The sequence below is a fragment of the Cydia pomonella genome, chromosome 22 (assembly GCF_033807575.1).
Source record: "Cydia pomonella isolate Wapato2018A chromosome 22, ilCydPomo1, whole genome shotgun sequence".
Classification (NCBI taxonomy): domain Eukaryota; kingdom Metazoa; phylum Arthropoda; class Insecta; order Lepidoptera; family Tortricidae; genus Cydia; species Cydia pomonella.
In genome coordinates this window covers 3,858,281-3,874,085 of record NC_084724.1, presented here as the reverse complement: position 1 = coordinate 3,874,085, position 15,805 = coordinate 3,858,281, and the positions used below count along the sequence as shown (strand labels likewise).

The 15,805-nt window shown below is 34.3% G+C and overlaps 1 protein-coding gene across 1 annotated transcript in view; it reads right to left on the bottom strand.

Annotated features, from left to right (window-relative positions):
• Window positions 1-10,668: 10,668 nt before the first annotated feature.
• The window catches only part of LOC133530125 (uncharacterized), a 64,957-nt gene continuing 59,820 nt past the window's right edge, over window positions 10,669-15,805 (bottom strand). The window contains exons 5-6 of the mRNA XM_061867968.1: window positions 13,507-13,659; window positions 10,669-11,140 (exon numbers count right to left, since the gene is read on the bottom strand). Coding sequence (XP_061723952.1) covers window positions 11,056-11,140; window positions 13,507-13,659 — 238 coding nt within the window. The 3' untranslated portion in view covers window positions 10,669-11,055. The remainder of the gene's footprint in view (window positions 11,141-13,506; window positions 13,660-15,805) is intronic.

Genomic DNA, 15,805 nt, shown 5'->3' with positions numbered 1-15,805 from the left:
TTAGTTTAGTTTTGGGTTAAATACAAAAAATTGGGTCCACTGCTTCGACATTTGAGCAAAACGAATTAGGTAGGGGCTTTATTTCAGTAATGTACTTACTAGAAAAAGTAGGTTTTAAAATAGTCACACAGTACCTTTTTTGTATGGGAATAGACAATTACTTTACATAAATGCGAAAAAAAATAGATGGTTTTGACTATACTATTATTTGAAATTGATTTTAATATTGTGTGACAGCAGTGGCAGCATGGTTCCATTTTTATCGCTTGTCACTATGCCCGTCACTTTCGCACTTACATACTTGTTAGAACGTGACAGGCATGGTGACAAATGATAAAGAGCCGACCATCATAGCCCTACAGGTCTAATGAAGGATGATTAGGAGTTGAATGAATTGCAATTGACATTCAGAACTCCGTAAGCGCGATGTAGGTAATATATGGTTCTTTACACTAATTCATTCAAGTAGCTCTAATAACGCCATCTGTTAGATCTTGTGTAGCACGACGTTGAGAGTGACAAAGGAGACGCCACACATCTATTCCTAAACAAAAATAGGTACTTTAAGAGGGTAAACATCAAGGTTGGTAGCTGCATTGATCAAAACCAATATTTACATATGGAGTTGTACTTATAGCTGTTGGCATAGATTAGTCAAAGGGTAGATTATTTTACGCGGCATTGCTTTGAAAGATGGATTTTGGATTTGGTGAAAACGAGTCCATCCAATTTTTTTTTTGTGTAGATTTGTACGTGTACCCGCATTTTGTTTTTAGATTTAAGCCCTAGACCTGTAAGTATTATTTAAAAAAGAAAATTGTTTCAATTTGAGTGCCTGATATTTAAAGAGATATATTGTAATTTTTTGATCCCTCCGTGGTACCCATGCCTTATTTTATTAGTGTTTTATTATTTCGGTAGCTGCGTTACGAGTAGGAATTAGTATATACATTAGAGAATTAATAATTATCAGAATTACTAGTAAATCGTAAGGTTTAGGTGTATTTTTTCATATATTTGATGTCAAATAGTAATATAACAGTATTAGTCGCGGCAGTTTGATTCAGGGTTCGGTATAGTAAGTAAATGAATAGATGTAGTTGGGTATTTCGTAAAATGGCTGATTGAGCTCTTTGCATACCGCACGTCGTCTTTTTCTTCCTTATAAGGTTCGAAAGAGAGGCATGCTTATGCCAAGTTTGCAAATGTAATGTTAGCTATGATGGGTCAAACTGTGCGCTACTTAAAAAGTAGTTTTTGAGAAGCTATTTGGCTTCTGGATATTTCGAATGTCGCAAAACATTATTTATTTAAATCATTACTTGAGGTAACCAATCATTGTAGGTATATGTAGATGATAGTTAAAATTACCGAATGCTTACTATCACTTGAAAATCCTTTAAAACATCTCTAAATTTTTGACTTGTTTGGGTTTATTCCAACCCGTCGTAAACTTTAAAATTGCGAAATTATTTTAACATGGTAAAATTTGTGAAACTTCTCACATTTTTATTGGAATCGATATTTCCATTTTCAAAATGAAAGTTTCCGTTGTTTCATGTGACATTCCGGAGAATTTTTCGAGCTTTTTGGAAACCTTTCGCAACTTGCATTTATACAAGTGTCCAGCATTTTTGTCTGTTCCATTACATCACGTTTATAAATAGTTTAAACTTTATTTGTATGTGTGTGACGTAGTGGAAACAAAAATTTCTACAAAACGTGGGACATTTATCATCAGGATTATAAATGGAAGAGAAACCCGGTCATGTCAAAATTTCTGAGAAACAGACGTACAGCTTTTTAATGGTAATGAACATTTATTTCTATCAAATTAACGTTTTGCCACATTGGAAATATCACGTGTGAACCCCAGGGTCCAAACAAAACACCAATCTCACTTCACCCTTGGACCTTCCTGTACCATCCTCTCAGCAGTAGATCATCAGTAGTCAAGCCTAGCGTAGAGGTTCCGATCTAAAACTAGTCGCAAAAATTACTAATAATAAAAAAACTCAATTAAGTAACACGTAAAATGTTCCTTCGAACTAGTGTTGGTACATCTAGAGTCATTTGAATCTAAAATTGAAGAACTCGACTCGTTTTAAACCTTTTAACGGGCCTTTTTTATTAACCTTTTGAATGCCAGACGGCGAAGGAATATGGCGTGCCCCGAACGCCACGAACTCGCGATTATTTAAGCGAAATTGAGCTTTAAGAACTCCCTTGTAAGTCCCTATTGCATTGGCGAAGCTGTAGCCGTCATTGGCGTCCTTGGCAAGACTTTCCTATTACTGTGGCGGTCAAAAGGTCAATTCTTCAAATTAAAAGGAAACTTCCGAGTTGAGTCGTTTGTTGAGTATTTTTTAAGCTCAACTCATAAGAACTTGAGACTCGGAATAAAGACTTCTTCAACACTTTTATAGGTTTTATTTAATAACCGTAAAGAAAAAGGCTTTATTGTATGTTTTGTGTATCTAAGTAATGATTATTATGTGAAGACAACGCGTCTGAAAATGCCTCGTCTCTACAAAAAAACTCAGTTTTCGACTTAATTAGGACTCTAAAAACTAAATCGAGGACTCAAAGGACTTGAGTCAACCAACATTACTACGAGCATGTCGTTTTACCAACATTATTTACTACGAGCATGTCGTTTTACCAACATTATTTACTACGAGCATGTCGTTTTACCAACATTACTACGAGCATGTCGTTTTAGAAGATTTTTCGAAAATAATTAAAACTTTATTTTCACTTTTGCTATGGGACCAAATCACAAAAAATTGGCTGTAAAATTTTAGGTAGTTTATAAATTGAATATTTAGTGCTCCGTACAAAATTTTGTTCACAGAATACTTATGGGATTATTTCAGTCTTGCAAATCAGTTAGATGTGTTTTTCTCAGAGACCGTTGGACGTAGATAGTAGTAGCTTTAATTTGGAACAGTCAAAAAAAAAGCTTTTATTTCAGGCAATCAGTACTCATAGCAAATACCATTACTAACATCGTAAATAAGCGCTTATTTTTTGTGGTTGGTCCCATAGTTTTTTGACATCACAGAGTAAGGTGTCAAACAAACATTATGTGTATACATCGAAATCTAATATAAATATATATATTTAAGCTTTTTTTAAATCAATAACTTGCTTGAAAATAGACTCCTGTATTGTGAAAATCAAGCCAAGTTCGGTTGAAAACGAGTTTGTATTATTTAATTTTATTAACGCTGCAACGGATCGGAACCTTAGCTTTTTTTAAAGATGGACGTTACAAATCCAGGGAATTGACAATAAGGGTATCATCAGCACCGCGATAGATCCATCAAGACATTTCGTATTGAAGCTAGATTTCTTTCATTAGTTCATATGAACCCGAACAGACATTGGAATGATGAGATGCTCCTTAATCTACTGCTGTTTTTAGATTTCAATTATGAACTTCACCAAAATTAGTACCTGTTGCTGTACCATGAGTTGACAGTCGACGTTTACGTTAACTAAAAATTAATAGGGTAAAATCGATCGCAGTCCATCTCGCTCGCACTAATGTATCAGTAGGAAATGCGAATAAATTCACGCAGTTGCTCGTTGTATCCGTATAGATTGATATATATTACAAAGTTTTATGTGTCGAACTAATTATTAAGATACAATAGGTAAAAAAAACGTTCCAACGAATAAGTAAACTTTTTTAAAATGACAGATAAATAATAAATGACACGTTTCCTTTAAAACTTTTATGTCGGTCAGTAGGTATGTCTAAACCAAGTCACATAGTAGCAGCGTCGCAGCCAAAAGGTTGTAATAACTTACAACTTAGTACTAAACAAATTTTCACAAGAATCTTTAAAACAAGACCAATTTCAGAAAACTTTGTATGACATTTTAGTCTCTAGGTAAATGCGGTCAACAATACACCTTTTAATCTGTTCGGTTTTACCAGCCCACCGTGTATAATATAGAATAAGTGCTTCAAATAAAATAACATTGTAAGGTTTTTTAATTCCAATGAATAAAACATTTTACATCTACCATGATGTCTATAAAAATGACATCTAGTCTTATTACAACTGCCTTAGCAGTCTCAAACTGACATAAGATTGGCTAACGTCTGCGTAACTTACTTTCTATACATCTCGCTCACATACATCATCATCATCATGCCAGTACGCAGTACGCAGAAGTGTATTTAATATTTGGCGCCCTGGGCCAGTGGGCTTGGGTCGCCCCATATAATGCGCACAAGTGCATTTTTTTGGCGTCTTCTGGAAAAGTGGGGCCTGTGCCACCCTTGCAGCCTGCCGCCCCGGCCCATGGCCCCCTTGGCCCTAGGGTAAATACACCCCTGCCAGTACGAGCAAGACGCATGGAAATTGAAGTTATGCTCACGCTAGCGAATATGTAAGTGTCAAGGTCGTGTTAGCTGAAATCGAGCCTCCGAATATAGACTCCATCAACAAATTTAAAGGTTTTATTTAATGACCGCAAAGAAAATATTTGTGATTGTATATTCATGATTACGATTCCAAAATGTCTGTTTAAATGCCATCTTGTAGTTTTGGTACTTTTGGGTACTAAACTTTGGTAAATCTCAGAATTGAGTCGTTCCTTCTCCTTTGGCTTATACCTTCCATAAGTCTATAATACTCGTACTTATTACAAATGAAACCATCTCTCTCTAACAATATGGGTCAGAATAGTATGGCTGTAATGCGATTATTATAGGTTTTCTGCTTTTTAAAAGTGTTCACGCGTCGCTTGAGTACGGGACTTGGCCTTCTTTTTAAAGGCCTCGTGTTGGTACCGAGACGATGAAAAGTAGCTTTTATGGGTGTGATTTTTTTTGTATGGAACTGATATCTATAGGATGGTTATTTCAATACCCTGTGTTATTACAATTAAAAACAAACTTACGCAAATTCAATTATTTTATAATAAAATATTAAGTTGGTATAACAACTGTACTGTATTCGATATATTGTAGCGCTAAAGTCATGTTAAAATACACCCAAGGCTTAAAGTATGGACACTACGTTGTTTTCTTTAATATCTCATGTTTCTGTCTTTATTGTATATTTGCAACATCATAAAATATTGTCAAAAAGTATTAAAAAAATATTTCAAAGTAATTTACTTTTAAAATGTTCTGCTTTTATTTATACCATGTTGTTTTTAAATTATGAATGAGTACCTAGTATAAACTACATTGCTTAAAAAATCCCACTTTTCTTTTGAAATATAAGCTTGTTTCCATACTTTTGTCTACTCCCATTTAAGTATATTTTTCATTTTCAAAAATAATAATATACAAATGTTTTATATGCTAATATAACACTTCAACGGGCCGGATTAATAAAAAAGCCTCAATCGATGACGTTTTAGGAAAGTATTTTTTTTCCTTTTAATAGTACGGTCATATCTGAAAATATATATACGAAAAAAGTGCCAAAAATATGTATACACGACTTTATTGCCCATATATTAAGGTAGTGTATACTTATTTTTGGCATATTTTTCGTATCGATATTTTTAATCGTGACTGTACCACCTTATAGTGCCCCATAAAGGGATAAAAAAGTCCTATCGTAAATCAGAAAAGTAAAAAAATAGGTACGTATTGAAGGAATTTCTACTAAAATATTTTCTATCGCGAAGTCCATACAAACAAGGTCCTACCCATAAAAGAAACTTACCCATGCCTAGTATTAACCCCATTGGACCATATTAAGCAATATATCCCAGTATATAAGCCCACTAAATGGTAAACAGTAGGCGTAGCTTACTTTAGAATTTTATATCGTCGTAATATAAACAAATATAGCTATACACTATTAATTTTATTTCAAGAACAAAGTAAAAAAAATGATAAATTTTCTTCACAGAGTTGAAAGATAGACAGAGATCCTAGCAAAACTGTGAAAACCTAACAAGCCAATTATTATATGTATTCATTGAGTTTAAGAGTGATACGAACCTCGCCGCCACAAGTTACACACTCTCTCTTTTATAACAACATTTTGAAATTAATAAATATTGACTAAATCCCACAGTAAGCTCAATACACACAACACCCACACACAACACTGAGACAACGATATAAATGTATTTAATATATAAATAATTATTTTTAAAAATAGGGACATTCTTACACAAATTGACTAAGTCTCACGGTAAGCCCACCGCACGGTAGGCTTGTGTTGTGGGTACTCAGACAACGATATATGTAACATACAATTACATAAATACATAGAAAATGACCAAGACTCAAGAACAAATATCCGTGCTCATCACACGAATAAATGCCCTTACAAGGATTTGAATCCGCAACCATCGGCTTCATAGGCAGGGTCACTACCCACAAGGCCAGACCGGTCGTCAAATACATATTTATACGAGTAAATACATAGAAAACACCCAAGACTCAAGAACAAATATCCGTGCTCATCACACGAATAAATGCCCTTACAAGGATTTGAACCCGCAACCATCGGCTTCATAGGCAGGGTCACCCACAAGGCCAGACCGGTCGTCAAATACATATTTATAAATACATAGAAAACGCCCAAGAATCAAGAACAAATATCCGTGCTCATCACACGAATAAATGCTCTTACCAGGATTTGAACCCGGGACCATCGGCTTCATAGGCAGGGTCACTAGGACAGGTCGTCAAACATGTAATTAACACTCAAATAACATATATCTACATGTATGTGTGATACAATTCGTTGTTAAAATAGTATTACAAATAAATTAAAAGCGAGTAGAAATTTTGCATTCAAATGACTACTAACACCTGTATGGAAGCGGCTTTTTCGCGGTGGGTTCGTGTGCCTCTTAAGCTCGACATGCACACATGCATGCTCTAGTGAATTAGTGTGCGCTCGAAATCGGCTTAGCATGAAGTCACAGTTTTATCTTAGCGACTATTATTTATATGTCTATCAAATCTGTGCTTGTCTTAAAGTAATTAAAGGAAAAAAAGTAAATAAAGGAATTTCCAATTTCAATAGCAACAAATGTCATATGTAGTTGTAAGAAATAAGCATTTTTTTTTTTGTTAATAGTGTTTAGCCTATATTTGTTCAGATATATCAGTGTGTCCATGTGAATAAGATTTGATGTTGAATGTTTTTTCATATTTTTAATCGAATGTTATTTTTGTGTTCATAAAGTATGTACATATTTGTTCCCGATATATAAAAAAATACTAACAAGTATAGAATCTATAGAAATGCCGATGCTAAATAAATTCAAGTTATATAAACTATTTAAGCTATTGCTTTAATATTAAACAAGCTATTTCCATTTAAACATTCATTAAGATTTAGATTATAAAATATTTCAAAGTAGATTGTGCCATATTCATATTATCTCCGAAAAATCATTCGTAATTGAATAAAATATACATTTATATATTTTTATCCGAGGAAATAAGCCATTTGGTAAAAAAGTTCAATTGACGAATAACTTTTTTTTTCGCTTAAACACAATTATTTACAACAACAATATTATTTGATCCAGTTTTTTTATATACTTAAAAAAAAACTAATTCGTCGGCTGAGAATATGTTTGTGCCATATCCATTTTTGAGCAATATCGTTTTTTAATGATTCCTAAAATAACAAAAATATCCTATAATTGAAACTAAATCGGTTTTTAAAAAACATTTATTTTTCAAAAATTGTGTGCCATATCCGCATTTTGTAGGATAATTTACACTCTGTTGACAGCAAATCACAAAAATGGTTACATATCCAAAACTTTGTGCCATCATTGTACGTTTAACATCTACTCATCAAAATGACAATAATAATATTGCTTTTAATCACCATTATATTCAGAATATTTGTATAGTAAACAAACGTGGCTAAATGATGAATAAGTTGAATATTTCCTGAATATATTCTTTTTTTCCTTCTGTTCGCTCTCAAGTGCAAACCAATGTAAGTTGCGTGTGGCACAAAAGTATTTTCACCCAACGAATATCATATACAGGGCCCTTACTTTTCATGCCGTTGACAGAAAAATGACGTCAGGCTACATAGAGTATGATTCCAATTAATATTTTCGTAATAATTAATCATTTATATCTCTATAGGTAAGTTATACATATACTTGACAATCAGTACAGAAACGTCTAACTGACTTTCATCTTATTGTCACTCAAATAAATAATAGGCTATTAATTTATTAAATAATACATGTTTTTGATTTTTAACAGCGTAACAAGCTTTTATTCTCGCAACAAGTATTTATTTTGATACCCGTCAATAAGTAAATTATCTAAATCTGTAGTATTGTAAAAAACTACCTGTATGTTAAACTACGTCATTTTTGCGTCAACGGCATGAAAAGTACGGGCCCTGAATTCATATAAAATAATCGACTTTATTCAAATACTTAAAAATGTTTTATAAAATATCCAGACATTTTACAAAGTGGCATGTTTTCTCAATTTAGCATCATTTATGTAAAATGTAGATGTTTTAAACATTCATAACGAATCGTTAGTAATCGTTAAATGAAAATAATAAAATATATCTACAATGGACTGTATTGTCGTAATATCGTTTTTATTAACTGATATAACCACATATCTAATTAATACTATACACAATTTTTCTGAAAATTTTTGCGCACAAATGAAAATATCACAGAATCCGCGTAGACGCTCAATTTTTTTGAGCAAATTATGTTTTATTTTTTATTTTTCTTTGATAGATTTTTAACATGTTTAAAAGTAACATTTTATCTGTTGTTAAATGTGACATTTCGAAATATATTCTGATGTTTCTTATATAAAAATAAAAAATGCATTAAAAAATCTTCTTTTATTTACATTTAAATATTCCTAAATGTTAATCTATGTTATATTTCTTAAAAAGTATCAATAAAGTTATTATAATTGTGTAGTACTTACAACTTTTTCAATCCGAGCGTTTCTTTTGTTGCCACTGTTTTATATGAACTTTTTTGCCTCTTTTGGGCTATTTCTAGTCAGAATCAAGAGCCGTTTTCATTCTTATATGAGAAAAAAGTGTCCCAAAATACATTACAAGTATTGTAAGTTTCTATTTGGCCCAATGGTTGACTGGTACAGAATGCCTAAAGGCATTAAGTCCGCCATTTGTACTTTTTTGTATTGTGCAATAAATTTAAAAAAAAAATAATTAAATTATTCAAACTTTCACTTTTGTTACCGTCATACAAAGTATATGGGGAATTGGTAACACAATAGGAAAAAACTCTGGGACATGTTTTTATTCCATTGGGATCGAACTAGAAGAGCTCGTGATTCTGAGTAGAACAAAAAAAAATTTATGAAAAAATACAAAATTAATTAAAATGTCTTTTTTTTTTAAGAAACGCTCATCCAGATAATCCTTAGATAACTTATTGAAATGTTCACTTTAAACTGCTTTTATTAACTACAAAGTACTTAAGTACTACACCATACATTTTTTATTCAAGATAAGGCCGTACTTCATAATTAAAAAACACAGATTATAGGCAGTCATTAACAGTGAAAATTCAATTCGATGGCTTATTTAAAAAAACCATTGGGAAGTACGGTGACCATAAGAACAGAACAGTCGTCGGACAAAATGCAACAGGTAAGACTATACATTAGTTAATAAGTTACGACTAAAATTAAAAGTAATATCATAATGTCATTAGGAGGGAAGTTACCACGCGCTCGTTCATATAAAAAGAGAAATATTTTTTCCATTTCAAAAGTTACAAGTTACTGACACAATGAAAAACGTCTATTAAAAATAAAATTAAATAAAAAACTAGGTTCATAGGTTTTCTTTTTTTTTGTAAAATTTTTTTTTGTTTAAAAAAAACGAATCCTATAAATCTAGAATATATTGTGCTGAAGCGATCGACATCAGAATCACAGTGATTTGTTAAGATTTAGTTAGTGGAAACCGTTTTCTCCCGAAATGGAATTTCATAGAAACGTTCCGTTATTTCGTAAGGATCGCAAATATATTCTTCCCTCTTAAGAGTAGATTCTAACTCAATATTTTTCTTCCATATTGAAAGATATATATGGAATAAGGAATTTGCATGAGTTATGGGCTTCTATTTTTTTTAATCATCAAAAACGAACACATTATAAGCATTATACACAGATTTGTAATATATAGTTCACGTTTGTATAGGAAAATTTCAGAAGAAGCGGCACCCCCTTATTTTGTTACCCTTATTACGTTGATAAAATACGCCAAGTTTTTAAACGATCTCAACTACAACGGGGTGGATGCTCAATCACTTTGAAATTTGTATTTGTATGAAATCCAAAAAAATTTTTTTTTAGATTGTTTTTAAAGTGAAGTGGTTTTGACATATGAACAATTTTTTTTTATACTACGCGTTGCCGGCCCTAACCCCCTCCCACCCCTCGTTAACTCACCGGCAGGAGCACAACACTATGAGTAGGGTCTAGTGTTATTTGGCTGCGGTTTTTTGTAAGGTGGTAACATATTATTTATGTTATTAAATAAATTGTTATTTCTATTCAAATATTTAAAAAAAACTATTTAAAAAATTAGAAATAAAAATGTTTTTCTGCCTTAATACTAATAAATCACATGTTAAAATAGTGTGATAAGCAGATACTGAAATATATATATATATATTTTTTTTTATTTATTTAATACAAGATTTAAAAAATCTAAGTAGATGTGGACCTCCTTGTAGTTGAGATAAAGTTACAAAACTTGATGTTTTTTTTTTTAATTTATTTAGATGTATTTTATAACAACATAACCCCTTGTGTGCTTATGTGCCCTGCCGGAAAATAATGCGATGGTTTTTTGAACTACCCTAATGTGTAAGTTGCAAAAAAATTCTCAAAAATTGTAAAAGTTCTAGGAAATTTCGGAAAAAATTCACACGATTCCCATGATGTTCAATGCGGAACGCATGCCGCCGTGACCCGGGTGGACGAGGGGCGAATGCAGAGGACCCTGATTCGATTCCAACACTGGCCTTCATCACTTTTTCTTTCGTTTTTATAACCCAATGTCTGATGAGGAGTTCCTAGAAGGTCTCATTGTCAAACCATTGCCACATCTTCGGCTTGGTGTAGTCCAGCTCATACTCCTCGCATTTCTGACCCGTTAACCTGGAAAAGAAAATATACATATTAATTTCAAGGGTGCATTCCTGAGCTTACATTAAGTAATTTTCTCAAAGACACCGGTATTCTAATTAACTTCATTTCGGAGATAATCAATAATTTATTTTTCTCTTATAAGGCCACTACGAGCGTGTACACTTGCTTTAGGGCCTGTTTGCATATTGATTAGTGTTTAGTACGAGTTTATTAATTTTCTACTAAACGTAAGGACTATCTCCGACGATAAGTATTAGAAATAACATTGATATGACACAGTTTTCAAATTGTTTGGTTGAATTAAATGTAATGCTCATAGTGTTGTGTTCCTGCCGGTGAGTAAGGTTGCCAGAGCTCAACGAGGATGCGGAGGAGGGTTGGCTACGCGAATGTACCTCTACTGGAGTTTCAGGCGTACATAGGCTACGGAGAATGCTTACCATCAGGCGGGCCGTATGCTTGTATGCCACGGACGAAGTATAAAAAAAATGTCCGTGTTGCAACAACGCCATATGCAACGTTTAATTACTTCCTATAAAAAATATATAAGAAAAAACATGTTTTTAAAATGAACTATACTATTCCTTTAACGTACTACCCATTCCTCGGAGTTAACGGTATTAAAAACTCGGTGTATAATTGTAAATGAGTGAGAAAATTGCTTATGGGTTGTTAAGGATGACTAACGTTAGAACGGCCCGGGTCCGAGCCGAGGCATTCGACACTTCGTTTCCTATAGAGAGGATCACGTGATCATCGGTCACCTGTCATAGGAAACGAAGTGTCTGTTTCCTCAGCCTGGCCGTTCTAGCGTGCGTTCTTTACTCCGTGGATACAGTGTTCCAGAATCATTCGGGACCGGAGTTTTTTTGCTGGCTCTGCAGATTGACGTAGTATAATCAAAATTCTAAAAGTAAGCCCCTGATAAATATTTATGGATTTTGAGAAAGAAATTTGACAATTTCCGATGGGTACAGTCACGTCTGAAAATATCGATACGAAAAATATCCCAAAAATATGTATACACTACCTTAATATATGGGCAGTAAAGTCGTGTATACATAATTTTGACACTTTTTGCGTGTCGATATTTTCAGACGTGACCGTACTGAAACCGTCAAAAATTAAATGCTTACTTCCTTTGGTCGTAGATTTATTAAGGGGCAATAATTAATCATTCAGGGGATCTGCAGAACTAGCAAAGCATGTCCGGTTTTATTCAATCGTGGAACCCTGTGGGGGGGAGGTTCAAATAATAGACATACCGGACTAATTCCAATAAAGCCAACACTAGAGGCCAATTCTTGGGATTAATTGCCAAGCGGATGACAAGCTCCCACGTGATGAACCGTAAATCAGAGATGCATAGATAAACTGGATGATTTTGGGGTCGCGACCCCGAATGTCAAAAATGGGTTAAGATGGTCATAATAACAAATTTCCCCATGAAACTAACCACAAAATCGCGAAAATATCTTATGCAACGAGGGGGGTAAGTGAAATTTTGGATACGAGGGTGGTAATTAAAGACCCGAGTTTGCAATATTCTTACCCTCGGAGTTTCACACAACGTTTTTCATCACACTAGCGAAGAATAAAATAAATTTTAAACGTAACGATTCTTAATACGGTGGTATATCAAACATTCGTCCGCCATTTTGTAATTTATTGACAGGCTACGGATTAAACGGCTGTTAAATTAATCAAAATAAATGATTATAAACATTAAAAAAAATTATAAACGTCAGTATTTTAAAAGTAAATCTCATTTATGCTACTTGGTTTGTATGAATAAGTGACATAATTTTAAAAGCTTTCTTTTTCCTCAATCCATAACTCCCGCGGGAACAATATAGGCTTTTGTCCTTCTGTACACCCGCATGAAATAAGATCTTTTACAGTACATATGGTGCTACTTTACCGCACTAGGGCGATAATTGGCACATTACGTAACTGTGTCGAAAAAGGGCCATATGTATTGTAAAATGTATGTATGTATGTTGTTGTCGATATATGTGCTAATAAGCAATTCGCAACTCATGTTTATTTAAAACACTCCCTTCGGTCGTGTTTTAACTTATACCTACTCGTTGCGAATTTCCTATTTTTCGCCCTTGTATCGTAATGTACTATTTCGAGCAAGTGTGTTGAAAATGTATTCCCTTGAGGCCCCGAGGCCGAAGTAATCGAAATATATCGGCCCAGGAATATATTTTCTTCACGATTTTCATATCCGTCCCATCGGAAACCTTTTTCAATATGACCGTCTCTATACATTTTTGACATTGGGTCACGGCCCCGAAATCACCCAGTATATCGGAACTCTGGCAATAAATTATGCCCCCTAAAATCCGATGTCTGTTGAGAACATTTACCTGGTTCTCCTAATACACCGCACGATGGGATGTGCCTTCCTAAAGCACTGTGGTCCCAGCACGTTGAAATACGTGAGGCCGATCTGAGTAGATATCAAAGAGTTGGTTTTCTTGAGGCACTCGCGGAATTTTGCATCGCAGCTACAATGTGATCTGTAATGAGGAGAAAAATATATTTAATAGTACAATTTATTTACAATAACAAGATGATTACTATAACTAGCTTATATTTAAAATAGGCCCTTGAGGCATTGTACCAAGGATGCTAGCGGCATTTCCTCGTTGTATCGCAATACTGATACGTTGTGGGAGGAAGCCGCCAGCTCTTCGGTCACCAGTTACGTCAACCAGACGTTTCGCGATTTCTCCAAAAAACTTGTCCGCGCTGGGACCCCATGAACCTAGAGTTTCATCGCCAAATGGTACAAAATGGTACTCTCTACCGAGGCTCTTATATTTATTACGTTTCAAAATTTCGGCGCTTTCCGCCGCTGCGCCCGCTTTTATATTAGTCCGTTGGAGGTGGGACGGTGCCAGTGTGTCTACGCAGGTAGCATCCCACACTAACATCCGTCCCAAGCTCCAAGGAACCAAGGACACCCCATCAGGCCTCTTGTCATCATCCCTGATAATGCCAGTCGGCTCAATAAGAGCAGGCACATTGATGGTGGCAAAGAGATCGACGGATTATGTCATTAAGCGAGGCATGTCCCTATTTTCATAATATAAAAATGATTGGGCTGGACGAAGACTTTGTTTAGGGTTTATTCCATAATCTCCATATGCGTCTAAGGAGTACACGAGTAGGCCCGGAACAGATTTGTCTGGATAGAGGTTGTTCGCGTTTCATAGCATACGCCTCTGATTGATGGCCTGGATCGTACCAGCACGTGCTTGCTCAAAAAAGCAAGCCCGATGAGCCTCTCTGTCCGTCGCTCTCTTGTGTGAACAAGGCCTCTGCGTTCTTGCAGCAGAACTGCTGGCTGATGTAGCCGTTTAACGATAACGCTAATTTCCATATGCGTCTAAGCATGTAAATAGAAAATGAGTTTTGGTAAATGTTTGATATAAGTTTTTATCGCTGAGTTTTTTCTTTCAACAGGCAACTAATATTTATCCAGAAAATCCTTTTAAACCCCAATCAAAATTAGGTTCCGTGTTATCATAGAATTCCTATAGCCACCTCCTGTGAACACCACCTTTGACCGCTGGCCCTTACTTTACCTTTCCTAACACGGAAGCATACGTAATATTAATGACCATTCAAAGTGGTCAGCACAACAAGCTAATAATTTTATGTCACAGTATGCACCTACGAAGGCATGAGATATAATCAATAGTGTGACAATTATATAATGACCCGGTGCGTTATATAACTCGGTACGCTGACCGCAGAGAATTTCCATACCGAGACGAGTACTGCAACTTGAACTTGAGACCCTTAACAAATGAGTACAGTAAGCTACAGAGTTAAGTGACACCCTGCAAACAAATTTATATGCAGGGGGGTCACATAACTCTGCAGCTACCTAATAAACAGAGACCGGAATTTCCGAGTTTACCCAAATGATATATGTATTACACACAAAATTTTACACATTTAAATTTGGACGATCTGTCAGACCTAAGACTTTTAGTGGGTAGTGACCCTGCCTATCAAGCCGATGCCGATGGTCCCGGGTTCAAATCCTGATAAGGGCATTTATTCGTGTGATAAGCATGGATATTTGTTCCTGAGTCATGGGTGTTTTCTATGTATTTAAGTATTTATAATTATTTATATATTATATATATCGTTGTCTAAGTACCCTCAACACAAGCCTTATTGAGCTTACTGTGGCACTACAATTCCCAATTTCAAAAAACAAAAAAAATTCAAATTATAGTCAATTCTTCAATTGAATTGATTGAAATGACTACAATTTGTGTAATAATGTCATGTTTGTGTAATGTATTAAACTTACATTGAAATAAATTAGATGGTCGGTTAGGGTGTCCTTTATTTTGCGATTTTAAAAATTAACAACACACCTCCTCTAAATATAATGATATTAATGATACTACCTCAAAACACCCTAAAATAAAATTTAGGACATTCCTGTAACAGGAACCCGTGCAGACTTGCATTTAAAATTCCCACACAAATCACTATGTATGTATGTGTGTGTACTTTTGTTGTTTTTTTCTTTGTTTTTAGGTTTTATGCTAAAAAACGTTAGAACGTTAGTATTTTTTTTATGTTTGACGATGTTTTTGTGATATTCCTAAGAATATCACAAAAACATCGAATACATTAAAT